This window comes from Perognathus longimembris, chromosome 13 (assembly GCF_023159225.1).
Source record: "Perognathus longimembris pacificus isolate PPM17 chromosome 13, ASM2315922v1, whole genome shotgun sequence".
Classification (NCBI taxonomy): domain Eukaryota; kingdom Metazoa; phylum Chordata; class Mammalia; order Rodentia; family Heteromyidae; genus Perognathus; species Perognathus longimembris.
In genome coordinates this window covers 62,920,712-62,946,959 of record NC_063173.1, presented here as the reverse complement: position 1 = coordinate 62,946,959, position 26,248 = coordinate 62,920,712, and the positions used below count along the sequence as shown (strand labels likewise).

The window sequence follows — 26,248 nt, the reverse complement described above, 5'->3', positions numbered from 1 at the left end:
TTGTGTTTAGTAGTTGTTTTTTTTAGAGACATAATGGAAGGTCGCTGACCCAAACATGTGGAAATACCATTTGAAAAGAAGTTTGTTGTTTTGCAGACCTGGTCTCTAGTACCTCCCCCCCCAACAGTCATATATCAGGGAGATCATGCCCCTTTGTTCTCTATGTTCTAGGCTTGTCTCACTCAACATTATTTGTTCAAGTTCTGACCATTTCCCTGCGAATACCAATATTTTATCATTTCTAGTCACTGTGTAGTATTCCATTATGTATAGGTACCACATTTTTTTGGATCCATTCATCTGTAGTGGGGCATCTGGGTTGTTTCCATATTTTGGCTATTGTGAATTGTGCAGCGATGAACATGGATGTGCAGATGTCTTTATGATATCCTGACACCTGTTGTTCAGGATAGATGCCTAGGAGTGGTATGGCTGGGTCATAGGGTAGGTCTATGCTGAGCTTTTTGAGGAACCCCCATACTGTTCTCCACAGTGGTTGTACTAATTTTCTATCGCCTATGTGAGCATGTGTTTGCGTGGTTGTATGTGGACTGCCCGGCTCCCAGATCTCAGTTCTGTTTCCTGTCGCTCTGAGGAGAGGGAGGGGCGTTCGACCACAGAGCTGGGCCCTGAGCGGGTCCTTCTGGCATTTTGGCGCTTTCCTTTCGCATTGTTCTGTCATGGCTTTGCAAACCTGGGGTTGTGTGCATGGGTGGATGGATCCACATGGTGCTCTTTGCCAGTCCCATCAGGGTTTCACCCCAGGGGCCACTGCCCGCTGCCGGGCCCCCGGCTTCTGCACCCTGGTGCTTCGGGGCAGAGCTCGACACGTTTGTGGACGCACCTCAGCCGAATGCCCCCTGTTCAGGGGTGGTCCCCACACTGGGTCTTTGGTCAGAGGAGGTGAGAGCCATGATTCTGGGGTGTGGGCTGTGAGCTGTGGGTGGACTGGCTCTCTGGGCCCTGACTCAGGAGAGGAGGGGCGGGCAGAGTCCAGGGCCCGCTGGCTCCTGGCGTAGGGCTGGACCCCGGACCTGGCTCAGGCAGGGGCTCGGGGCAGCTGTGGGAGTTTACCGGAGCCTTCCTCCTAACCTGGGTGTGGGGGTGAAGTGTACACTCGGGGCTGGGTGTCAGGGTGTCAGGTGTCTCCCGGTACCTCTGGGATCTAGCCCTTGCGTGTGAACGCCCGGCCTGCCTGCTTCCCGGGAGACTCGGGCCCACTCCCCAGCACCGCAGGGGCAATACCTGCGCTTTGCACAATCCAGGGAAATTAACCCTGAAGCAGCCCCTGGGGTGGGGCAGAGCCTGAGGCCAGAGGCTCGGGACAGGGAGCACACATTTCTCCATGCAAGCAATATTTTAAACCATATTTGCTTTTAGATTTTCCCCCGATTTTTAATTACGGTCAAATATACATAACGAGATTTACTGCCTCAGTTATTGAAGTGCATAAGGCAGGGGCATTTAGCACAATCACAGCGCTGTGTCATCTCCCAGCTCTAGAACTTTCTCATCTTCCCGAACCTGTCCCCACGGAACACTGACTCCTAGCCCTGTCCACCTTCCTCTCCACCTCCGCCCCAGGGCCTCTCGCCAGCGCGGCTACGCACGGTTTGTCTTCTGCGCCCGGCTTATTTCACTAGGGGCTCGCCGTGATGGAGCGGGAGTCAGGATTTCCCTCCTCTCAAAGGCTGGGCAATGTCCCGGGGTGATGCATTGTCTGTGCGCCCAGTCACCCGCCGGTGGGCACAACGGCTGCCCCCATTTGGAAACTGTGTTGGTCTCATCAAGGCGTGCACTCTCTCTCCAAGGCCCTGTTTTCAGTTATTGGGGGAGTGAACCCAGAAGCAGTACATTACTTTTTTCATGTGTTGTGTGTATGTACGTGTGTTCACACGTGCACATACGTACACATGCGTGTGTGTGTGTGTATGTGTGTGTGTGACTTAGGGCTTGAACTCAGGGCCTGCTGCTGTGCCTGAGCTTTTTAGCTCAAGCCTAATGCTCTACCTCTTGAGCCACAGCTCCACTTCCGGCTTCTTCGGTAGTTAGTTGCAGCTGAGAGTCTCATAAATTGAAACAAGAGGTGGTTGTCGTCACTGTTTTTGTTTTCTTTTGTCTTGTTTGCTCGCGGACCTCTCTTTGGGAAGGTGAGAAAAACAAAGAAATGGAGGGACAAAGGGTGATCAAAGGCAGCACTGGTACTCACTAGACACCATGTTGAAAATGAACGGCACAACTTGTGGAGGAGACAGGAGGAAAACACTGGGAGAGAGAGGGAAGAGGTGACACCGTCCAAAATCAAATGTGCTCTTTACCTGACTATGTAACTGTAATCCCTGTGACCATCACCTCTGTAATGACAACTTAAAAAAAGAAGAATGAAAGAGTCCCACAGACTTCCCTGCCTGTGCTAGCTTTGAACTGTGATCCTCAGATAGTAACCTCCTGAGAAGCTAGGACTATAGGAATGAGTCACCAGTGCTCACTAGTATGCTACTTTTTATTGGGTGGGCCTGGCTGTAGACACGGAGACCTGGGCATGGTGGCCTTGCTGTAGACACAGGGACCTGGGCATGGTGGCCTTGCTGTAGACAGGGACCTGGGCATGGGTGGCCTTGCTGTAGACACAGGGACCTGGGCATGGTGGCCTGGCTGTAGACACGGGGACCTGGGCATGGTGGCCTGGCTGTAGACACAGGGACCTGGGCATGGTGGCCTTGCTGTAGACAGGGACCTGGGCATGGGTGGCCTTGCTGTAGACACAGGGACCTGGGCATGGTGGCCTGGCTGTAGACACAGGGACCTGGGCATGGTGTTCTTGCTGTAGATACAGGGACCTGGGCATGGTGGCCTTGCTGTAGACACAGGGACCTGGGCATGGTGGCCTGGCTGTAGACACAGGGACCTGGGCATGGTGGCCTTGCTGTAGACACAGGGACCTGGGCATGGTGGCCTGGCTGTAGACACAGGGACCTGGGCATGGTGGCCTGGCTGTAGACACAGGGACCTGGGCATGGTGGCCTGGCTGTAGACACGGGGACCTGGGCATGGTGGCCTTGCTGTAGACACAGGGACCTGGGCATGGTGGCCTTGCTGTAGACAGGGACCTGGGCATGGGTGGCCTTGCTGTAGACACAGGGACCTGGGCATGGTGGCCTGGCTGTAGACACAGGGACCTGGGCATGGTGTTCTTGCTGTAGATACAGGGACCTGGGCATGGTGGCCTTGCTGTAGACACAGGGACCTGGGCATGGTGGCCTGGCTGTAGACACAGGGACCTGGGCATGGTGGCCTTGCTGTAGACACAGGGACCTGGGCATGGTGGCCTGGCTGTAGACACAGGGACCTGGGCATGGTGGCCTGGCTGTAGACACAGGGACCTGGGCATGGTGGCCTGGCTGTAGACACAGGGACCTGGGCATGGTGGCCTGGCTGTAGACACAGGGACCTGGGCATGGTGGCCTTGCTATAGACACAGGGACCTGGGCATGGTGTTCTTGATATAGACACAGGGACCTGGGCATGGTGGCCTTGCTGTAGACACAGGGACCTGGGCATGGTGGCCTGGCTCTAGACACAGGGACCTGGGCATGGTGGCCTTGCTGTAGACACAGGGACCTGGGCATGGTGGCCTGGCTGTAGACACGGGTAAAGGACCTGGGCATGGTGGCCTTGCTATAGACACAGGGACCTGGGCATGGTGTTCTTGCTGTAGACACAGGGACCTGGGCATGGTGTTCTTGCTGTAGACACGGGTACAGGACCTGGGCATGGTGGCCTTGCTGTAGACACAGGGACCTAGGCATGGTGTTCTTGCTGTAGACACAGGGACCTGGGCATGGTGTTCTTGCTGTAGACACAGGGATCTGGGCATGGTGTTCTTGCTGTAGACACAGGGATCTGGGCATGGTGTTCTTGCTGTAGACACAGGGACCTGGGCATGGTGGCCTTGCTGTAGACACAGGGACCTGAGCATGGTGGCCTTGCTGTAGACAGGGACCTGGGCATGGTGGCCTTGCTGGACTGGCTGTAGACACAGGGACCTGGGCATGGTGGCCTTGCTATAGACACAGGGACCTGGGCATGGTGGCCTTGCTGTAGACACAGGGACCTGGTGGCCTTGCTGTAGACACAGGGACCTGGGCATGGTGGCCTGGCTGTAGACACAGGGACCTGGGCATGGTGTTCTTGCTGTAGACACAGGGACCTGGGCATGCTGGCCTTGCTGTAGACAGGGACCTGGGCATGGTGGCCTTGCTGTAGACACAGGGACCTGGGCATGGTGGCCTTGCTGTAGACACAGGGACCTGGGCATGGTGGCCTTGCTGTAGACACAGGGACCTGGGCATGGTGGCCTTGCTGTAGACACAGGGACCTGGGCATGGTGGCCTTGCTGTAGACAGGGACCTGGGCATGGGTGGCCTTGCTGTAGACACAGGGACCTGGGCATGGGTGGCCTGGCTGTAGACACAGGGACCTGGGCATGGTGGCCTTGCTGCAGACACAGGGACCTGGTGGCCTTGCTGTAGACACGGGGACCCAGAGCATGGCAGAACCCCAACTGAGGTCTTGGGATTTCCTCCAGACTCCCTGGCCAATCTTGGGAGGAATTCTGTTTGCCCTGTGACTCAGAGAAAGCAAATAATTACAGGAATGCCCCGAATCAGTGCGGCCACACCACAAAATCAAATCTACACTGCTCCTTTTCTCCCCATGCTGGCTGCCGCGTCCCGTATCCGGCCCGGCGGGCCCTCTGGACAGGGCAGGAGGGCTCTCCTCCAGCCCCCCTCTCCTGAGTAAGCAGAGAAGAAATTTGAGATCCCCTCGTCCTTATCATGGAAGGTCCTGGCGTGGTAAAGACGTTCAGCAGGGCCACCCCCTTCTGTCAACACGGGCTGTACAGGGTGAACGTGGCCAGGTGGCCCGACCGCAGCCCCAGGAGACCCCCTCCCTGCCGTGCTCATGTCCTGTTCGCCCCTCGGGAGGGGCGGGCACACAGACAGCGGCTTCTCCACCTCACTGTCGTCTAGTGCTCACACACAGCCCGGTCCCTCAGGAGGACGGCACCGCCCTGGGATGCGCTGGCCAGGCGGGGGGCGAAGCCATTGTCACCAGAAAGCCAGCGGTGCTGTGGAGCGCTGGGGTGAGGAGGGGTGGCAAGATGAGGTGGACCTTTGAGCCCCTTGACCTGCCCAAGTCTCCGGATTGGGGTGAGGGACACCCGGGGCAGGGAGGCCGTGGGCTACAGGGGCACGTCTAGGAACCCACTGCAGCCCCAGGAAGGGCGGCACATCCTGAGGACAACAGTGCTGGGAGCGCATGGCCGAGGCCGGGACCGGCCGGGGGACGGGCTGAGCGTGTCACAGACGAGGACACAGAGGGGACGGGCTGAGTGTGTCACAGACGAGGATCAGGACAGAGGGGACGGGCTGAGTGTGTCACAGATGAGGACTCAGAGGGGACGGGCTGAGTGTGTCACAGATGAGGACTCAGAGGGGACGGGCTGAGTGTGTCACAGATGAGGACACAGAGGGGACGGGCTGAGTGTGTCACAGACGAGGATCAGGACAGAGGGGACGGGCTGAGTGTGTCACAGATGAGGACTCAGAGGGGACGGGCTGAGTGTGTCACAGATGAGGATCAGGACAGAGGGGACGGGCTGAGTGTGTCACAGACGAGGACACAGAGGGGACGGGCTGAGTGTGTCACAGACGAGGATCAGGACAGAGGGGACGGGCTGAGTGTGTCACAGACGAGGACACAGAGGGGATGGGCTGAGTGTGTCACAGATGAGGACACAGGGGGGATGGGCTGAGTGTGTCACAGATGAGGACACAGGGGGGATGGGCTGAGTGTGTCACAGATGAGGACACAGAGGGGATGGGCTGAGTGTGTCACAGATGAGGACACAGAGGGGATGGGCTGAGTGTGTCACAGATGAGGACACAGGGGGGATGGGCTGAGTGTGTCACAGATGAGGACACAGGGGGGATGGGCTGAGTGTGTCACAGATGAGGACTCAGGGGGGATGGGCTGAGTATGTCACAGATGAGGACATAGAGGGGATGGGCTGAGTGTGTCACAGATGAGGACACAGGGGGGATGGGCTGAGTGTGTCACAGATGAGGACACAGAGGGGACGGGCTGAGTGTGCTGCCATTGAGGACCAGGACAGAGGGGACGGGCTGAGTGTGTCACAGATGAGGACACAGAGGGGATGGGCTGAGTGTGTCACAGATGAGGACACAGGGGGGATGGGCTGAGTGTGTCACAGATGAGGACACAGAGGGGACAGGCTGAGTGTGTCACAGATGAGGACCAGACAGAGGGGACGGGCTGTGTGTGTCACAGATGAGGACACAGAGGGGACGGCGCTGTGTGTGCCGCCATTGAGGACCAGGACAGAGGGGACCGTCGAATGTGGTGGAAGGTTCTCTGCCACCAGGCCCACCCCACCCCTCGCCCCAGATTTGGCTGGATCCAAGTTGGCCTGGCGGTTAATCTCTACTGAGTCACCAGGGTTGACCTGCAGGACAAAGGGGCTATCCGCCCACTTCCCGTCCCTGATCTGGGGACCAGAGGTGGGGCCAGCTGCTTGACGACAGCAAGCCGGTGATGCTGTCCCCTCCGCCCTGTCCCGGCCCCCAACAGTTCCCCTGTCTCCATGGCAACCTCCAGGGACACAGGCCAGCCCTCTCTTGAGTGGGGAGCCGCTCTACTATCAGATCCCGGAGGGAGGACCTTGGCCCAGCCCCGGCCCAGGCCCAGAGCGGAGTGGCCTCAGAACCCGAGGGGGAGGGCCTGGGGGGCCTCTGCCCTGCCAGTACCCCAATGTGCTTGGTGTCCCTACTGAGGGACAAGTGGCATGCCACCGGCCTGATTTTTCTGGGAGCCACTGGGGGAGAAAGATCCGGGTCTCTGGTCCTGAGCTCTCCTGGCTGCTGGCCAGGACAGGTGGGCTGGCCACATCGCCCCCTGAGACGTGGCCGTGGGACCCGGAGCCCCCGCCCAGTGGGTCCACGCTCAGAGTGGGGCTCCGCGAGGACCCCTGGGTGGGCGCTGACCGGGCAGGAGCAGCCCTGGGCAGCATCCCGGGTGCCTCGGCCTGGAGGGGCCCGGGCCGCAGCCTCGGGCACAGGGCGTGGCGCCCTCTGAGGCCAGGGGCAAGGCACGGACCCCGTGGTGACTCAGGCCCGCGCCTCGTGCCAGGGGCACGGCCGCCGCGGGCCGCCACTTCCTTGTCTTTCTAAGGGCAGGAGGAGGGCGGGCGCCCGCCTCCTCGGCCCCCCGCCTGGGGCCGGCTCACCCCCTGCGGCCCCCGGGGTTCCCATCGCAGCCCCCGGCCCCCAGGCCACGCGCGCGCGAGCCCCGTCCACCGGCCGGTCAGCCCCCGGGAGGCGGCTCTCCGCTGCCCGCCATGGCCTCAGCCCCTAGCGCCCGACGACCCGGCGTCCGGTGCAGAGGTCAGACGGGGGGCCCGGCGGCGTCTGGGGGGGCGACGGGTCCGGAGCACACCGCCTGCCGACACCTTCCTCCTTCACTCTAGCCCGGTCACCCACCCGCTTCTCCCTGCCCTCACCCGCTCAACACCGCACTCACCAGCTGCTTCATCAACTCATTTACTCACCCTCCCTGCATTCATTCATTCACTTACTTATTTGCTCATTTATTCACTGCTCACTCACCCATTAACTCATTTGACCTTCACTCCCCTTACTCACTAACTCGCTCATTCAGCCGTTCATCCGTTTGCTCACGTGTTCCGTTGTTCATTCATTCATTCATTCATCCATTCATTCATTCACAGGTCCCCACCCTCCTGTGATGTGTGGAGTGCTCCCTCTGGTAGACGCTGGCGCCAAGACAGAGTCTGAGGGGGCAGAGGCAGAGAATTCTATTAGGAGACAAGGATTGGCTTGGGACGGGCCCCAGGAGAGCAGATGGAAGCACTCAACCCTCCCGGGCAGAGGGGGAGCCTAGCCCCCCTTCATCCTGGGCTGCCTCCCTCCTGGCCGGGGCCTTCGACCCCTCTCCACCCTGTGGGCAGGGGAGAAGGGTCCCGCCCCACATCCCGGCGGCCCAGACAGGGAGGGCCCAACGCCGCATGCCCAGGGCCGGGGCAAGTTCTGTCCTGTGATGCACTTTCTCGGGGGGGGGGTATCAGAACGATGACTTCAGGGGCTCTTTTCAGTGGGCCTGAAGCCCGGCCGGGGTCTCGGGAAGCATGGGGCTGGGCTGCTCGGTGAGGAAGGCTTCTGCCGCTTGCTTCTGGAAGGGGAGGGCAGGTGACTGGCTAGTCCAGGACCGGGACACCTTACGGGTAGCCCTTGGTCATGTTCCTTGAAGAACCAGGAACTCATGGGTTGCAAGCGGGGCTAGGGAAAGTCCGGGTGGGGGCCACCTGTGGGAACCCCGAGAAAAGCAGGCCCCACCCGTGGGCACGCCCATCTCTGCCTGCCGCCCCTGGCGGGCCTGAGGCAAGTGCCCACTGTTTACCCGGGTGAGGGGGGGCCCCCCGCCAGCCTACCCCGCCCACCCACGTGAAGCCGTCGGGGCCGGAGCCAGCTCCGGGGCTACAAAAGGCTGCTGCGGGCTCCAGTGTCCCCTCAGAGGCCGCCCGCGGGGACACCTCCCCAAACCCACACCATGCACCTTGGCCGGGCGAGGCGGGCCCCGCTCTGGGCCCTGGCCCTGGCCCTGGCTTGCTGCCAGCACGCAGGTAGGACTGGAGCCGTCCGGGGCTCCCAGACGGGGCTGGGAGCCCCGGGCCACTGTCCCACGTCCTGGCCTCCGGTGGGCGGTGGTCACCTGGAGTCCTTCTCTACGGCAGGCTGAGTGCACCACGGGGCACCAGCCCCTTAGCCCAGCCTGCAGCCTGACCCCCACCTCCCAGACAGCTTCTGGCTCAGGGGCCGGGGGTGGGGACGTCCTTGACCGCAAGGGCTGCAGGCGAAGCGCGCTCCATCTCCAAGCCCTGCGGGCCCGGTCAGGGTGGCTGGCACACCTCGGCTGGTGTCTGCAGAGTCTGCCTCTGTCGGGGCCTTGGGGGGGGGGCGGATCCTGGGGTCTCACACAGGGCGAGGGCGTGGGTGCAGGCAGAGAGGGTCACAGTCCCAGGGGCGGCGCTGCGGGCGGGTCCCTCCCCCAGGGTCGGCACGTCCGTCCCTGCCTCTGCAGGTGGGTGAGGCCGTGACGGGGGAGGAGGGCGAGGAGGGGGGCGGGGGAACAGTGAGGCGGTGAGCCAGGCAGGGGCAGGAGCCCGCTGGCCCCTGGGAGGGCAGGGAAGCTGCCCTCGGTTCTGGCCGCTCCGCTTGCCCTGCTCCGGGCCCCGGCCTCTGCCAGAGACCCCGAGCCTGAGGGCCTCCTGTCCATCTGCCCGTGTTCCTCTGAGGACGCAGCAGACGCCCCGTCCAGCCGGGCCACCCCTCCCGGCCCCTGCCGACCCACAGCGGACGCTGGCTCCCCTGAGGCAGAAATGAGGGGAGGCTCACGGCCCTCCGCCCGGGGGACCTCCACACCCGTCCCTGGGGACGGGAGCGCCCGGTCCCCGGCCGTGCACAGACAGCCCTCGCTCCTGGCCTCCCGCCTGCTCGGTGTCCCCGCGCCGCCCGAGGCCCCGCCCTGCTCAGTCAGGCTCCTCCCTTGCAGGCCGGGCCCAGGATGGCTCTCTGAAATCCACCCACGCGCAGTCCCCCGGCCTCTCCTCCGCGCGGGGGCCCGGCGGTAAGTCCCGGCTCCAGTCCCCACCCCGTGTGCCTGCCAGGCCCCCAGCCTCCAACCTGCGTGGCCCGGGGGGCCCAGACGGCCGGTTGCCCCTGAGGAATCAGAACCGGGGGGGGGCGGGGGAGGCCCCCCGGTGGCCCTGGGGAGTCCCTGCCTGGCTGTCCTTGGTCCCGCTCTGTGGGGCGTCTCTGCCGTCGAGGCCCAGGCTTCAGAGGGCGCTGCAGGCCTGCAGGGCGGGCTGGCTGGCCGGACCGGGCTCTCCGGCCGTGCGGACGGGCTCCTGTCCCTCCGCGTTTCAGCCATGGGCTCGACGTCGGCGTCGACGGTGGGGCTGGATATGGCCGAGCGGGGGTCTTGTAGGGTTTGGGGGCACACCGGCATTTCCCAGCGTGCCTTTCAGCTGTCAGCAGCTGGCCTCTGGGCTGAAATCGGCCTCAGGCCCCCACCCGTCTGACACACGTGAGACCCTGCAGGGCCCCTGCTTCCCTCTGCACTTGCACCCCCTGTACCAACAGAAGGCTCTGGACTCCTCGGGACCTCGAGGGCCAGAAGCCCAGGGCTTCTTCGCGCGGAGCTGCGGGGGGGGGGGGGAGGAGGTGCGGGGGTCGGCCCGGGGGCCGCGCGGAGCCCTCCCTGCCCGCGCCGGGCGCCGGTGGCAGCTGCAGTCAGAGGCCGTGGCTCACGGCCCCCCTCCTGCCTCCGCAGGTGACCGGCTCCGAGGGGTGACGCTCCTCCCGCCGCTGCGGCCCGTCCCGGTGGTGCAGGGTGAGCGCGCTGCCCGCGGCAGGGCGGGGAGGCGGCGGGGCGGCCCCCTGACGGTCCTGGAGGGAGGGGGCGGTTAGACGGCGGGGGCCGCGATCAGGCTGATGGGGGCAGGCGCGGAAAGGGGTCCCCGCGGCTTCCGGCCAGCTGCGGAACTTTCTGGATCGGCCAGGGCCGCCGCGCGGGCCCCGGAGGCCGCGGGGAGGGAGGCGGGCAGCCCCAGACGCTCAACCGCTCCGGCCCGCAGCCCCGAACCCCGCCCACAACGGGCGCGTGTGCAGCACCTGGGGCGACTTCCACTACAAGACCTTCGACGGCCGCGTCTTCCGCTTCCCCGGCCTCTGCAACTACGTGTTCTCCGCGCACTGCGGCGCCGCCTACGAGGACTTCAACGTCCAGCTGCGCCGCGGCCCGGCCTCCCACGCCGCCTCGCCGCCGAGGGTCACCATGAAGCTCGACGGCCTGGTCGTCGAGCTGACCAAGAGCTCTGTCCTGGTCAATGGCCGTCCGTGAGTCTCCTGGCGCTCCGGGGAGGGGGCGCGGGCGGGGAGCCTGTCCCTGGGCCGTGGAGGGTACGGCAGAGCCTCCCAGTCCTGGGACCCCCCAGGAGGGGAGTGGGGCAGGCCCACCTGCCCCAGGGGCATTCCTTGCCCCTCAGCGCCTCGGCTGGCTCTCTTCCACAGCGTCCAGCTGCCCTTCAGCCAGTCCGGGGTTCTGATTGGGCTCAGCAGTGGATCCCTGAAGGTGGTGGCCAGGCTGGGCCTGGTCTTCGTGTGGAATGAGGATGACAGCCTCCTGGTGAGCCGGGCCAAGGGGGGAGGGGGGCCGTGGTGGTGGGGGGGACTGGAAGAGGGGGTCCGGTGATGGTGGGAGATGTGGGGAGGAGGCAGACAGGGCCACGCGTCCAGTCTGGGCCTGGCCAGCCCCACAGGCTCCCCAGAAACCCAGGAAGGTCTGTGGGCCGACTACAGGTGAGGCAGGCCCCGGGGTTCAGTAGGGCTCAGGAGGGTCTTGGCCCCCAAGGGTGGAGTCCCTGTGTGTGCAGTGTCTCCACCCTGGTGCGGCCAGCTTCATTTGGCTCCCATGGGGCTCTCCCAACCTGGGCCTCCTCTGGGAGGCCCCCCAGCCCCTCCTTGGGAGTCTAGCCACCCGATCTTGGGACCTCCTCGGTGGGGACAGGGCCTGACGTCTCCCCCCACCCCCTGCAGCTGGAGCTGGACACCAAGTATGCTAACAAGACCTGCGGGCTCTGCGGGGATTTCAACGGCAGCCCCCTGTTCAGCGAGTTCGTCGTCCACAGTAAGGCTGCCGGTGGGGCCGAGGCCGTCTGCCCCCAGCTCCCAGGGCCCCCCCAGGGCCTCAGACACCCAGGACCCCAATCCGACATCTCCACATGCAGGCCCGCACAGAGGCACGGCTCTAGCACACGCCTGCACACACAGGCAGCCCCTGGCTGCAAGCCAATCCGATGGGTGGGAGCCAGGGTCTCCTGGGGTTAGTGACAAGTCCCACGCTGCAACACCGGATGCCCCCCGCTCCGCCCCCTTCCTCGCGCCGCTTCCAGACTCCCCGAGCGTCTGGGCAGAGGACAGGGGCATGACCTGGCAGGACAATTCTGGCATCCTTGGGAGGGGGCCTTAGACGCAGCCCCGGGACGTCGCCGGGCTGAGGTCCAGGGCCGCAGGCAGAGCTGCTTCTGTGCCTCTTGCAGACGTCAGGCTGACCCCCCTCGAGTTTGGGAACCTGCAGAAGATGGATGGCCCCACGGAGCAGTGCCAAGACCCCGTCCCTGAGCCGCAGAAGAACTGCTCCAGCAGCCTCGTAAGCCCTGGCGCGAAGCAGCTGGAGGGCGGGGGCGGGGGGAGCGGTGAGCCACGGGACACGCCGGGATCTCCAAGCCGCGGCTCAGCGCGGGCTCCTGTCTCGCCCAGGGCCTCTGCAATGAGATCTTGAGAGGCCAGCTGTTCTCAGGCTGCGCGGCCCTGGTGGACGTCAGCAGCTACGTGGAGGCCTGCCAGCAGGACGTCTGCCTATGTGACCACACCCGCCTCCCCGCCTGCGTCTGCCACACGCTGGCCGAGTACTCCAGGCAGTGCGCCCATGCCGGAGGGCAGCCTCAGGAGTGGCGGAGCCCTGACCTCTGCCGTGAGCGCCCCCACCCGGCAGCCCCCCGCATCGCATCATCCTGGGGACGGTGAGGAACGGGTGGGGGCCATGACATAAACCCAGCCTCCTGGTCTCTGCAGCCCAGACGTGCCCCTTCAACATGCAGCACCAGGAGTGTGGCTCGCCCTGCGTGGACACCTGCTCCAACCCCCAGCACTCCCAGACCTGCGAGGACCACTGCGTCTCTGGGTGTTTCTGCCCCAAGGGTAAGACAGTGTCCCACCCTTCCAGCCCACGCGCAGAACGACAACTGCATTCTGGGCCCCAGGTGGCCACCCATATAGCTGAACCTTGGAGGAAAGGCCCCTCTGACTGCAACGGGAGGTGTCCGGGGCTGGCTGAGGCCCCGGCTGATACCGCTGGTTCCTACCTGCCACACAGTTGGGTGTCGATGCTGGCGCCTGTCACACAGCTGTGCCACTCTCTGCAGGGATGGTGCTTGATGACATTGGCCAGACTGGCTGTGTCCCTGTGTCCCAGTGCTCCTGCCTGTACAACGCCACTTCTTACGCACCAGGAGCAAACTACTCTACAGACTGCACCACGTGGTAGGTCCCAGGCTCCCCTTGCAGGTCCTGGCACGCCCAAACTGCCCCCTGGGTGGCCCAGGGTAGGACCCAGGCTCCCTGTGGCCTATGCAGGGACCAGCGGGCCTGTTGCCCCTGAGGCCAATGGGTAAGTTGTCCCTTGTCCTGCTGCCTGCAGTACCTGCTCTGGAGGCCAATGGAGCTGCGTAGAGGCCCCCTGCCCAGGCACCTGCTCAGTGCTGGGAGGCTCCCACTTCTCCACGTTTGATGAGAGGCAGTACACGGTGCATGGAGACTGCAGCTATGTGCTGACCAAGGTAGGGCCTGGGCTGTCTCTGAGTCTCCACTTTCAGGGGTCCATGTGGCTGGGGCCCAGGCTCAGCCTCCTCACTTAACTCCCCCATCCTTCGACCTAGGGTCTCACCCTGTCCTGGGGGACCTTCAGGATACATGGTATTAGACCTTGAAGAAATGCCCTGTCCCCTGTCATGGGTTCCATAGGGACACACAGTACTCCCTCATGGAGGACCACTGTCCAGTGCCCTGAATGACCTCTCTGACCTTGAGCTTTGTGTTTCTTTTGGTAGCATTAGGGCTTGAACTCAGGGTCCCTTACTAAGCAGGCATTCTACCAACTGAGCCATGCCTTCACCCCTGAGTTTTTGTTTAATAAACTTTATTATAATTATTATTTTTGGAGGTACAGGGACTTGAACTCAGGGCTTTGTACTTGCTCAGCAAGGACCCCACCAACAAGCCACATCTCCAGTTAGATTGCATTTTTTTTGGCCAGTCCTGGGGCTTGAACTCGGGGCCTGGGCACTGTCCCAGAGCTTCTTTTGTTGGTGCTCTACCACTTGAGCCACAGCTCCACTTCTGTTTTTTTTGTGGTCAGTTATTTGGAGATAAGAGTTTCACAGATTTTCCTGCCCGGGCTGGCTTCAAACAGTGATCCTCAGATCTCATCCTCCTGAGTAGCTAGGATGACAGGCGTGAGCCAACAGTCCCTGGCTACACTGTAGCTTGTAAGAGCAGTTTTAGGCTTACAAATAAATTGAGCAGAAGGTCCAGATAAGTTCCATGTACCCCCATACTCAGTACAGTTCCCCCATATTAACTTATTACATTAGTGAGGAGATTCTGTTACAACTGAGGAGTCAAGATCGACATATGATTGCCACCCAGTGCCTATCACGTGGCACCCATGGCATGGCATTTATTATGCGGAGCCCGTCAGGTGGCACCCATCATGCTGCTCTCGGTGTTGTACATTCTCTGGGGCTGCATAAATGCAGAGAGTGCTGTGTCTACCATCAGTGCCACATACAGAGCCATGTCCTACAGAACAGTGCCAGTGCCCTGACACCTGGGATTCCTGCCCCCGACTCCCCGCCCTTGGAGCCCAATGACCAATGGCCTCCTTTTTAGATTTCTTCCTCTCAGTGGGTATATTGCAATTCCCTTGTGTGGGCTTCTGGGGGAGGAGGGGTTCCCATTTGGGGACCTGAGAGCACATCTCTCTGGGATTGGGGATACTACTGAGTTCATGGCCGTAGCTGGTCAGGAGCCCCTGAGGGGAAGCAGCATGGGCTGTAGGAGAGGGAGGATGAGGTGGGTGGTGGGTAGGCATTGCCTGAGAACCTGTTCTGTGTCTGCAGCCCTGCAACAGTGGCGCCTTCACTGTACTGGCTGAGCTGCGCAGGTGCGGGCTGACTGACAGTGAGACCTGCCTGAGGAGCGTGACACTGAGCTTGGGCGAGAGGCAGATGGTGAGTGCTACAGGTGGGGAGAAGGCAGTGGCATGGTGGTGGTGGTGGTAACTCAGGCAGGGGATGATCTAGGGAGGGAGGAAGGGGTGTCCTGTGGCCAGTCACCTCTGCCCAACCCCTGGGCAGCAAGTGGCCGTGGGCCTTCCCCCTCCACCCAAGCGTTGGGCAGCAAGTGGCTGTGGTCTCCCCCGCTGGCTGCCACTTGGGTTTTCTCAGTGCCTGTCCTGAGTGGAGTGGCTCAGAGATTGGGTGCTGAGTCCCCAGGCCTGGCCTACCTGGCCCCAGGTAGGAGAGGCTGCAGTGTCTTTGGCCAGCAGGCTTCTTCACTGATGTTTATTTTTTTATAAATTGACTTTAGTTTTTAGATGTTGATAAAAAAAAAAAAAAGGTTCTCCTAAAGTTCAAGAAACTATAACATGAATCAGAGCAGCTCATGAGTCGGTGACCCTCCAGGGAGGGGGTCTGCAGGCCCTCAAGGACACATGCCACAGCCTCGGAGGGGCACTCAGGGGTAGCTGGAGGGATGAGGCCCCAGGCCTCAGCCACCCACTGACTCTCTTGGCTGCGGCTGCTTCCAGGTTGTCGTGATAAAGGCCAGTGGAGAGGTCTTTGTGAATCAGATCTACACCCAGCTGCCAGTGTCTGCAGGTGAGGGTGCTGCCTGCAGTCTCCCTGTGCACCCCTTAATCACAAGCTGCCTATGGGTCTCCTCTCATATCCCTTTGTGTTCTTTGTCTGTAGCCAACGTCACCCTCTTCAGACCTTCAACCTTCTTCATCATTGCTCAGACCACCCTGGGACTGCAGCTGGATGTCCAGCTGGTGCCCACCATGCAGGTGTTTGTGCGGCTGGCACCTGAGCTCAGGGGACTGACCTGTGGTAAGAAGCACCACCTCTGGGATGCCTGAGCTGACCCCATCCCAGAGCCCACATGAGCCTCAAGCTGCCCTCCGGCCCCCCAGGTCTCTGCGGGAACTTCAACAGCATCCAGGCTGATGACTTCCGGACCATCAGTGGAGTGGTAGAGGGCACTGCTGCTGCCTTCTTCAACACTTTCAAGACCCAGGCTGCCTGCCCCAATGTTAGGAACATCTTTGAGGACCCCTGCTCACTTAGTGTGGAGAACGGTATGTGTGGGCATTGGCTGGCATCTGGCTAGCTGCCAAGGGCTGGTGACCCACTCCTATGGCTGATCTGGACATTTGTTCAGTGCCCTCTGACCCTGGCTGGGGTTCAGCTCTCTGCTCTGAAGGGGAGTCATCAGGTGGCGAACAGGCAAACTCGCCAATGTGTGCTGGGTGACAAGTGAGGCAAGTCTGCTCCAGGGCAGATGGAAAGCAGGTGTCCACATCTGGGTGTGGTGGTGAGCAGCTGGTGTGTCTGGATGTGGCAGTGGGCAAGGACCTCTGAAACAGGTTTCAGCCAGGGTTAACTGCCTTGTCTGTCATCATCGAGCACACAGAATCACACTTTGGGGCTCTACTTCCCAGACTCTCTTGACCTACCAGTGATAGTAGCTGCCCAGCCTCCTGGACCAGGCAAGATGCACAGAGGCAGGGCTCAGTTCTGCCAGTCCTGCCTCCATTGCTGCCTGCCTGGGGCATAGTGATCTTGGCTTACCTGTCCACAGTGGTGGCCTCTCACACCCCTAGAAGGTGGTGTCTCTGAGGAAGGGGGCTGGGGGCTGTGAAAGTGGAGGGACCTTGGCTGTGGTTGCTCCGTGCTCCTTGTGTGTCAGGAGGACACCACATCCCCAGCCTGCAATGCCGTTTTCAGTGTGATGGTGCCTGCCAGGTCTGTTGGTACAGATGCCAGAACCTCCAAACCCCAGGCAGAAGCAACCCAGGGGTGCAGAGGTGTGAGTGGCTGATGGCTTCTCTTCTGTCCACAGAGAAGTATGCCCAGTACTGGTGCTCACAGCTGACAAACTCCAATGGCCCTTTTTCCCAGTGCCACGCCACCGTGAACCCTGCCACCTACTACTCGGTAACACTCTCTGCTAGCTTCTCTGAACACAGTCACACCATTGGTCCTATGGGATCCTCCACAGGGTGCTGGGGAACTCTGAGGTGGAGCACCTGGTGGGCAGTGGGAAATGGAGTCTGGATGAAGTCCTGTGCTCTGGTGCCATTTCCTCATTCTCACACGTCATTCAACCACTATATTCCTTCACTCACTCATTCATCATATCCATTAACCTACACCAGCACACGAACTAAACTCTGAGTGTTTTCAACTAGCTGGACCCAAGGGCTGAGTGGGAAACCAGGAAGGTATAGAGCAGATGCATGCAGAGCCCGCATTTGGTGGGTCACAGAGAGAAAACATCAGGGAGTTCCAGAACTCACTGCCCTGAAGACCTGATTGGGCCTTCCAGAGGCTTCAAGATGCAGCCCAAGTACTGGGTGCTGCACCAATACTGTCCACCAGGGAGGGTGGAATCCTGGGGGCACTGTGTGCTGTACAAGTACTGTCCACCAGGGAGGGTGGCAGCCACAGGGGATCCTGGGAGATCCAGGAAAGGTAGGGAGATGCAAGGATTCTGGGCCTCCAGACCTGAGGCCACCATGTATGGGTGGGGTCCCCGACACCATGACACCATGACCTCCATCCCCAGAACTGCATGTTCGACACGTGCAACTGTGAGAAGAGCGAGGACTGCATGTGCGCAGCCCTGTCCTCCTACGTGCGTGCCTGTGCTGCCCGGGGTGTGCTACTCAGCAGCTGGCGGGATGACGTCTGCAGTGAGTGTGCCTAGGAGAGTGAGCTGGGCCATGTCCCTCCGCTGGGCTGGGGGGAGAGGCCTCACCTGTCCTATAGGGGCTTGGTTCCATGCCTGGCTCTAAGGCTGAGCAGCGCCCAAGCCACCGTGGCCAGGACTCAGTATCTGGGGAGTCACAGAGGCCTCAGCCCAGTGGGCTGCCAGGTGCCAGACTATTTGCCACCACCATTCTGAGTGTCCTCTTCTTGCCTCCTACCCCATAGCAAAACCCACCACCACCTGCCCAAAGTCAATGAGCTACCATTATCACATCAGCACCTGCCAGCCCACCTGCCGCTCCCTGAGCGAGGAGGATGTCACTTGTCAGGTCAGCTTTGTCCCCGTGGATGGCTGTGCCTGCCCTGAGGGCACCTTCCTGGATGACTTGGGCAAGTGTGTGCAGGCCGCTAGCTGCCCCTGCTACCACAGAGGCTCCATGGTCCCCAACGGCGAGTCTGTGCATGACAACGGAGCTGTCTGGTAGGACTTGTGGCCACATGGGGTGGGGGCCTGGTGGGCGGGTCTCAGGGCCTCATTGGCCCAGAGTGGACCTGCTGACAGGACTCTCCTCCTAGCACCTGCACAAAGGGGTCCCTGACATGCATCGGAGGCCCTGCTCCCACCTCAGGTGAGGCTGGAGTTGGAATCACTGCCCTCAGGTCCCCTTATCATCAGGAGAAGCTCCCTATTTGGTGCTGGGATTGATCAGACTAGAAGTTGTTGATTGACTTCTCTGTATCTGGTGTGGTATCTGCCCCCCACCCATCAGTGCTGATGAGGAAGATGGAAGATGGAAGTGAGGTCTGGCTACTTCCAACACACAGAACACACAATCACACACATACTCACACCTCACAATTCACACACACTTTCCCATGCACAGCACACACAATGACACATATCTCACAATTCACAAACACACCTCACAATTCACGCACACACTTCACATTTCATACACCCTTCCCCATGCACAGTATGCACAATCACACATACCTCACAATTCACACACACACCTCACATTTCATACACTCTTTCCAATGCACAGCACACACAATAACACACCTCATGATTTATATACACACACTCCCCCCCCAGCACAGATGTGTGGCTCTCCCATATGCAGGGTGGTTGTATATTTGAGAGTACATTTAAGGTGCAGCAGCAGCAGCTGACACCCCTCCAGTGGGCTTGGGGGCAGGGAGGGGGGCTCAGCTGACACCCCTCCAGTGGGCCTGGTGGGTGGGAATGGGTCTCTTGACTGGCCCCTCCCCTCCCCAGTGTGCAAAGCACCCATGGTCTACTTTGACTGCCGAAACGCCACACCTGGGACCACTGGGGCTGGATGCCAGAAAAGCTGCCACACTCTGGACATGGCCTGTGTAAGTACCCTGGTCACCCCTCAGGATGCTCCCATGACCTTCCCACTGACGCCGGACCCCTGACCTTTCCCGCTGAGGGTATCTGTGGATGCTCATGTGGTGGGGTCAGTTGGGCTCACCAGCATACAGGAGCTCAGGACAGTGTGGCTAGACTGGTCCTTGGAAGACCTTGCTGCTCCCAGGGCCCTGCAGCTGCGTGCCAAGTCTCTTGGGGGACATGGCAGGTCTGGCTTTGTCCCTGTCCACTCAGCCCTGTTCATCTCCCCTTACAGTACAGCCCTCAGTGCGTGCCTGGCTGCGTGTGCCCTGATGGGCTGGTGGCAGATGGCGACGGTGGCTGTGTGGCCGTGGAGGACTGTCCCTGTGTGCACAATGAGGCCATGTACAGACGCGGGGAGACGATCCAGGCGGGCTGTAACACCTGGTACGTGGACATCCATGTACAGACGTGGGGAGACGATCTGGGTGGACTGCCACACCTGCAGCTTCCGCATGCAGACACAGGGAGGCCATCCAGGTGGGCTACAATACCTAGTACACGGGCATCCACATGCAGACATGGAGAGACAATGCAGGTGGGCTGCAACACCTGGTATGTGGATATCCAAGCTATCCTTGACTCCAAGGCTTAGAGGCCAGGGCTGGGGACAGAACAAGCTTGGCACCGGGGCCCAGCTGACATGCTTGTTACAGGCTACCCATCCAGGAAGACTTTGGTCAGGTATTTAGATCACTGCATCCTCTTGATGATCACAGCCACCAGCAGGCACATGTGGGGTCCCCACAGAGCCTCTGAGAGGGTCCCCCATCCCTGCCTGGCAGGGGCCCAGGCCTGACCCCTGTGTTCCACACAGCACCTGTGAGAACCGGAAGTGGCAATGTACAGATGAACCCTGTCTGGCCACCTGTTCTGTTTATGGGGATGGCCACTACCTCACCTTTGATGGGCAGCGCTACAGTTTCAGTGGCGAGTGCGAGTATATACTGGTGCAGGTATGTTGGGAGTGGACTGAGCACGTACTGGTGCAGGTGTGGGGGGGACTGCGAGTATGCACTAGTGCGAGTATGTGGACACAGGGCGAGTGTGCACCGGTGCTGGCGTGTGGGGCAGGGCAAGTATACGCTGGTATAGGTGTGTGTGGGGACTGTAGGTATATACTGAAGGTTTGTGGGGGCGGGGCATACACTATGCATGTTGGGGAGCAGGGCAAGTACGCACTGGTGCAGGTGTGTGGGAAGCAGGGGTAGTACACACTGGTGCAGGTATGTTTGGGGCGGGGCAAGTATGCACTGGTGCAGGTGTGTGCAGAGCTGGGAGCCATCAGCCTGGGTCATAGCCATACATAGCTTAGAGAAAGCAGCAGTCCAGTCCCCAGAATGCCCGTGCGATGCCCCACCCGCCCCCGTCTCCAAAGCCCTTTGCTCTCTGCCCTCCCAGGACCACTGCAGCGGGAACACCAGTGCCCAGGGTACCTTCCGCGTGGTCACTGAGAACGTCCCCTGCGGTACCACAGGGACCACCTGCTCCAAGTCCATCAAGATCTTCCTTGGGGTGAGAATCCCAGGGTCCTGGGAGCTCTGTGGCAGGATGAGGGTGCTGTGGTTGGGGCTCTGTGATAGAACAGGGGCTGGGTGGGGTTCCATGGTGGGATGATGGGGAGGAGTCTGGGGCTCCATGGCGGGTCGGGGGAGGGAGGGCAGGCTGGGGCTCTGCCAGGCCCTGAGGGCTGCTTTCTTGTGTGTGTAGCACCACGAGCTGAAGCTGAGTGACGGTAAGGTGCAGGTGGTTCAGAAGGATGAGGAGCAGTTGGCGCCCTACTCCATCCGCCCGGTGGGCATCTACCTGGTGGTGGAGACCGACGTTGGCCTGGTGCTACTGTGGGACAGAAGGACCAGCATCTTCGTCAGGCTGGATCCCGAGTTCAAGGTGAGACTGAGCCACGGGAGCCACTGCATTGCTCACACCAAGGCCAGAGGGACACGGCGGGCAGGGGGTCGACAGAGACAGAAACAAGGACAGAGATAGAGGGAGGCAGGGAGGGAGAGAGGCGGAGATACCCAGAGAGACAGGGACAGAGAGACGCCGACAGGGAGACAGAGGGGGGGAGGGGGGTCAGGATCGGGACCCCCCACCACGTGGCCGCCCTTCGGCTGCTGTCACAGACGGCCGTAGACTAGGTGGTCAGTTCTCTCCCCACGCTAGACACTAGCATTGCAGATGAGACGCCGGCAGAGCGGCCTTCCCTCTGCGGGCCGGGAGGCTCCCTCCTGCCTCTTCAGCCCCCGGGGCTCCAGGGGTGCTTGGCTCGTGGCTGTGTCCCTCCAGCCTCCGCCTCCACCGCCTGTGCACGCGGTTCTGTCTCCCACGAGGACACGCGTCACGGCACCCGGGGGGCCACGCTGCCCCAGTGGGGCTTCCTCTCCACGTGCGAGGGTGGCCTTCCGAACGCCCCGCTCCCCGCTCTCCCTCGCTGCCCCTCCCCACGCTCCCCACTCTCCCTTAGCGTCTCCCTCTAGAGGCCGGGGCGGCCGTGAGGCCGTAGGGGCTGGAGTGGGGGGGGTGGGGGACCCCATCTCACCGCTGCTCTTCCCGGGCTCCGCAGGGCCGGGTCTGCGGCCTGTGCGGGAACTTTGACGCCAACGCCATCAACGACTTCACCACGCGGAGCCGGTCCGTGGTGGGGGACGCTCTGGAGTTCGGCAACAGCTGGAAGTTCTCCCCGTCCTGCCCGGACGCCCTGGTACCCAAGGACCCCTGCACTGCCAACCCTTACCGCAAGTCCTGGGCCCAGAAGCAGTGCAGCATCATCAACGGCGAGACCTTCGCGGCCTGCCACCCCCAGGTACGACTGAGGGCGGGCGGGGGGGCGGGGGTGAGGAGGGAGAGGAGAAGGGGAGAGGCAGCCCCCGGCCCAGGGTGGGTGTCCGTGCCCGGACGGGCTGTTGGGGGGCTGGGGGTGTGAACCCGAGCACTCAGCAGCCAGAGCGCGTCCAGAGTCAGGACCTACCTGCGGCCATCAGCCGTTCACTTCCCCGAGCTCCGCCGGAAACGGGGCGAGCAGGCCGGCGTGTGTCCGAGGCCCCCACGGCCCGGGGGAGGCGGGGGGGGGTCCCCGGGAGCTGAAGCCCCGCCTCCCTCAGGTGGAACCCACCAAGTACTACGAGGCCTGCGTGAGCGACGCCTGCGCGTGCGACGCGGGGGGCGACTGCGAGTGTTTCTGCACCGCCGTGGCGGCCTACGCCCAGGCCTGCCACGACGCGGGCGCGTGCGTGTCCTGGAGGACGCCCGACGTCTGCCGTGAGTGCCCGGGGCGGGGGGGGGGGCGCCGCGGGCCCCCCGGAGGGCTGGGAAGTCTCGTTGAGGGTGAGGGGCTGCGGAGAGACCGCCAGGCCCGGGAAAGGCTCCGTACGCCAGGGGCCGGCCGAGCTCCCGACCCTGCGCGGCCCTGGGGCGTGGGGGGGGCTCTGAAGACCCCCGCCCCCCGCCTCGCGTCAACCCCTCCGGGACCCGGGAGCCAGGGGGAGCCCCGACCCGGGTCACGTCCCCGGGCCGCACCACCGTGACCGCGGCAGGCGCGCGGGGTGGCGGGCGCGGGCCGTGCTCCGGGCTGACTCTCGCTGCCTCCCTAGCCCTCTTCTGCGACTACTACAATGCAGGGGGCCAGTGCACGTGGCACTACCACCCCTGCGGGGCCCCCTGCACGCGCACCTGCCGGAACCCCAGCGGCCAGTGCCCGAGCGACCTGCGTGGCCTCGAAGGTGGGCTGGGAGGGGCTGGTGTGGCCCGAGCCCCGGGGATCGGGTCTGGGGGCTGCCCTGGGGCACTCGGGGCCCGCTCCCGACCAGGGGAGCCCCGGCGCCAGGCCGACACAGCCCTGTCCCGCAGGCTGTTACCCCCAGTGCCCCCCGGACGCCCCCATCTTTGACGAGGACGAGATGCGGTGTGTGACCGCATGCCCCCCGCCGCCGCCCCTGCCGCCCACCTGCCGTGTCCACGGGACCGCGTACCGGCCGGGCGCCGCGGTGCCCTCCGACCAGAACTGTCACTCCTGGTGAGTCTCAGGCCCGCGGGGGCGGGGAGCGAGGGGCCGGCAGCCCCGGGCCGCGGTCTGTGATCCAGGGGCGCCCTCGGCTGGGGGGCTCCCGGAAGGCTGTAGGTGCCCGGGGCCGAGCACACAGGACACACGTCTCCTAGGGGCCGGTGCCCTGTGTCCTGAGGTCCAGAGCGAAGGCCGAGCTGGGGTGCATTCCGGGGTGAGGCACTTCTTTGGGGGTACAGGGAAGGGGAAACTGAGCCGTGGCGCCCCCCGGGGGCCAGGGGATGGACGCCCACCGGAAGCGTGGGCCGGTGGCCGGAGGCTCAGTTTGCGTGCCTCCGCCGTCACTGACCCCGGAGGGCTGGAGGCGGGGACCAGGCTCCTTGGGGCTGCCCCCTGGGCTGCGGCGAGCTTCGGGGGGCGGGGGGGTCTGGGGACACGGGTGGCAGGCTCACGCGCCCAGCCCCACTGCTTCTCGTCCCTCCAGCGCCTGCACGGAGAGCGGTGTTCGCTGTGTCTACGACCCCCAGGGTGAGCGCTTGCCCCCCCCCCGGGGCCCGGGGCAGGTGGCGTCCGCTAGCGCCCCGCCGCCCCGTCACCGCAGCGGCTCTCTCTGCCCCCCCGCAGCCTGCGTCTGCACCTACGGCGGGAGCCGCTTCCCCCCAGGGGCCGTGGTCTACCACACCGCGGACGGCGCGGGCGGCTGCATCGCCGCCTACTGCGGGGCCAACGGCACCATCGACAGGAAGATCTACGCGTGCGGCCCCACCGCCCCCGGGCCCACGACCACCTTCTCCTTCTCCACCGCCCCGCCCGGTAAGGCAGAGGGGCTCCGGGCCCCAGGCTTCTCCTGCGGGGTTCCGGGGCGGCACGGAGAGGGGGTCTGGGCCGTCGGCACGTGGCGACACACTGCCCCCCCCTCCCGGCACCCTGCGGTGGAAGGGGCGGGCAGCTCCCCCCCCCCCCCAGCTGCCTGTCTGAGCACGGGGCTGCTGTGACTCTGGCTTGGAGGGGGATCATACTCGTGGCTCTTCCAAACCGCTGCCCTCCGCTCCGGCCCACGCCCGGCGGGCCCACCGCGGTGCCTCCAGGCGTTGAGTTTCCAACGTTTGGCCCATCTCGGTCGTGGGACTCGCAGGCGGCCTGGCGGAGGTGACAGGGCCCGAGGCGGCCACAAGTATCGGCCCCGCGCTCAGCCACGTCTCCTTCTTTGCCCGCAGCCGTGAGCTCAAAGCAAACCCCGAGCCCGGGGCCCGGCCCGGCCCAGAGCACAGCGCCCACGGAGCTCACGAGCAGCACCGGGATCACAGCCCCCGGCTCCTCCTCCCGGGAGACGCGCGGCCCCGCCCCTGTCCCGACCAGCCCGGGCTGCCGGGACCAGTGCCTGTGGTCCCCCTGGCTGGACGTCAGCCGCCCCGGGCGGGGACTCGACAGCGGTGACTTTGAGACGCTGGAAAACCTCCGGGCCCACGGGTTCCGGGTCTGCTCCGAGCCCAGGGCCGTGCAGTGCCGGGCGGAGGGCGCCCCCGCGGGGCCGGCCGGCGCCCTGGGGCAGCGCGTGGAGTGCAGCCCCGCCGTGGGCCTCAGCTGCCGCAACAGGGACCAGGAGTCCGGGCTCTGCCTCAACTACCAGGTGAGGATCTTGTGCTGCAGCCCGGTGCCCTGCTCCAGCACGGCCGGAGACGGAAGCACAGCCCCTGCGGCCGCGTCCACCACGGCCGGCCCGGCCACGGCCTCCACAGCGAGCCCACCGGGGCCAGGACGTTCTGCGTTTGCCCCAGGCACCCCTACGCCTGGCCCAGGCACCCCGACCCCTGCCCAAACATCTGCCGCCACCACCAGCACAACGCAAGTGTCCACCACTTCAGCACGGCCGACCGCGGCCACCTTGGCCACAGGAGCCACGGCGGACACCCACAGCGGGACCGCCCCCCCAGACCCCTGCCGGCAGGAGCTGTGCACGTGGACAGAATGGATGGACGGCAGCTACCCCACGCCTGACAGAAACAGTGGCGACTTCGACACCTTTGAGAACCTGCGGCTGCAAGGCTTCCGGTTCTGTGAGCGCCCCCGGCGCGTGGAGTGCAGGGCTCAGTTTTTCCCGAACACGCCACTGGCAGAGCTGGGCCAGAACGTGACCTGCAGCCCCGAGCTGGGCCTCGTCTGCCTGAACAAAGACCAGCTCCCGCCCATCTGCTACGACTACGAGATCCGTCTGCAGTGCTGCCAGACCGTGGACCTGTGCGCTCCCGGCACGCCCGCCGCCACGCCGGCCGCACCCCGGGAAACCAGCCCCCAGACGCGGGGCCCCGGCCGGACTGCCAGCAGACACCCGCCCTCGACAGAGCACACCACCGTGCGCTCGGCCCCCGGGCACAGAGCAAGTGACCCCACCGGAACAACTCAAACCAGCACCACACCCGCGACCACAAGCTGCCAGCCACAGTGCCACTGGACCAAGTGGTTCAACGTGGGCTCCCCGAGCCCCGGGCCACGCGGAGGGGACAGGGAGACCTACCGCGACATCCTCGGGGCGGGAGAGCGGATCTGCGGCCGCCCCGAGGAGATCACGCAGCTGCAGTGCCGGGCTGAGAGCCACCCCGACGCGAGTCTGGAGAGCCTGGGCCAGCGGGTGCGGTGCGACCCCGACGTGGGCCTGCTGTGCCGGAACCAGGACCAGCGGGGCGCCCCGGGGCTGTGCCTGGACTACGAGGTGCGCGTGCTGTGCTGCCGCGCGCCCGAAGGCTGTCCTACCGGTGCCCCTGCCACTCCACCCGGACACGCCACTGAGAGCCTCACCCCTGCACACGCAGCCAGCTCCTCCTCGGTGCTCCAGACCAGCTCCTCCTCGGTGCTCCAGACCAGCTCCACCTCAGTGCTCCAGACCAGCCCCACCTCTGCACACACAGCCAGCTCCTCCCCTGCACACACAGTCAGCTCCTCCCCTGCACACACAGTCAGCTCCTCCCCTGCACACACAGTCAGCTCCTACCCCAGACCCCAGACCAGCTCCACCTCAGTGCTCCAGACCAGCTCCACCTCTGCACACGCAGCCAGCTCCTCCCCTGCACACACAGTCAGCTCCTCCCCTGCACACACAGTCAGCTCCTCCTCGGTGCTC

The 26,248-nt window shown here is 63.3% G+C and overlaps 1 protein-coding gene across 1 annotated transcript in view; it reads left to right on the top strand.

Annotated features, from left to right (window-relative positions):
* The first annotated feature begins 8,649 nt into the window (after positions 1-8,649).
* The window catches only part of Muc5ac (mucin 5AC, oligomeric mucus/gel-forming), a 28,346-nt gene continuing 10,747 nt past the window's right edge, over positions 8,650-26,248 (top strand). Inside the window, exons 1-30 of the mRNA XM_048361472.1 lie at positions 8,650-8,722; positions 9,652-10,491; positions 10,736-10,997; positions 11,172-11,286; positions 11,697-11,787; positions 12,200-12,309; positions 12,420-12,633; positions 12,735-12,860; positions 13,085-13,199; positions 13,360-13,498; positions 14,840-14,950; positions 15,529-15,598; positions 15,692-15,829; positions 15,913-16,077; positions 16,842-16,936; positions 17,568-17,694; positions 17,936-18,191; positions 18,287-18,339; positions 18,990-19,090; positions 19,363-19,514; positions 19,945-20,083; positions 20,529-20,642; positions 20,838-21,017; positions 21,694-21,933; positions 22,232-22,388; positions 22,721-22,849; positions 22,977-23,142; positions 23,615-23,658; positions 23,755-23,943; positions 24,324-26,059. Of these exons, the coding sequence (XP_048217429.1) occupies positions 8,650-8,722; positions 9,652-10,491; positions 10,736-10,997; positions 11,172-11,286; positions 11,697-11,787; positions 12,200-12,309; positions 12,420-12,633; positions 12,735-12,860; positions 13,085-13,199; positions 13,360-13,498; positions 14,840-14,950; positions 15,529-15,598; positions 15,692-15,829; positions 15,913-16,077; positions 16,842-16,936; positions 17,568-17,694; positions 17,936-18,191; positions 18,287-18,339; positions 18,990-19,090; positions 19,363-19,514; positions 19,945-20,083; positions 20,529-20,642; positions 20,838-21,017; positions 21,694-21,933; positions 22,232-22,388; positions 22,721-22,849; positions 22,977-23,142; positions 23,615-23,658; positions 23,755-23,943; positions 24,324-26,059 (6,447 nt within the window). The remainder of the gene's footprint in view (positions 8,723-9,651; positions 10,492-10,735; positions 10,998-11,171; positions 11,287-11,696; positions 11,788-12,199; positions 12,310-12,419; positions 12,634-12,734; positions 12,861-13,084; positions 13,200-13,359; positions 13,499-14,839; positions 14,951-15,528; positions 15,599-15,691; positions 15,830-15,912; positions 16,078-16,841; positions 16,937-17,567; positions 17,695-17,935; positions 18,192-18,286; positions 18,340-18,989; positions 19,091-19,362; positions 19,515-19,944; positions 20,084-20,528; positions 20,643-20,837; positions 21,018-21,693; positions 21,934-22,231; positions 22,389-22,720; positions 22,850-22,976; positions 23,143-23,614; positions 23,659-23,754; positions 23,944-24,323; positions 26,060-26,248) is intronic.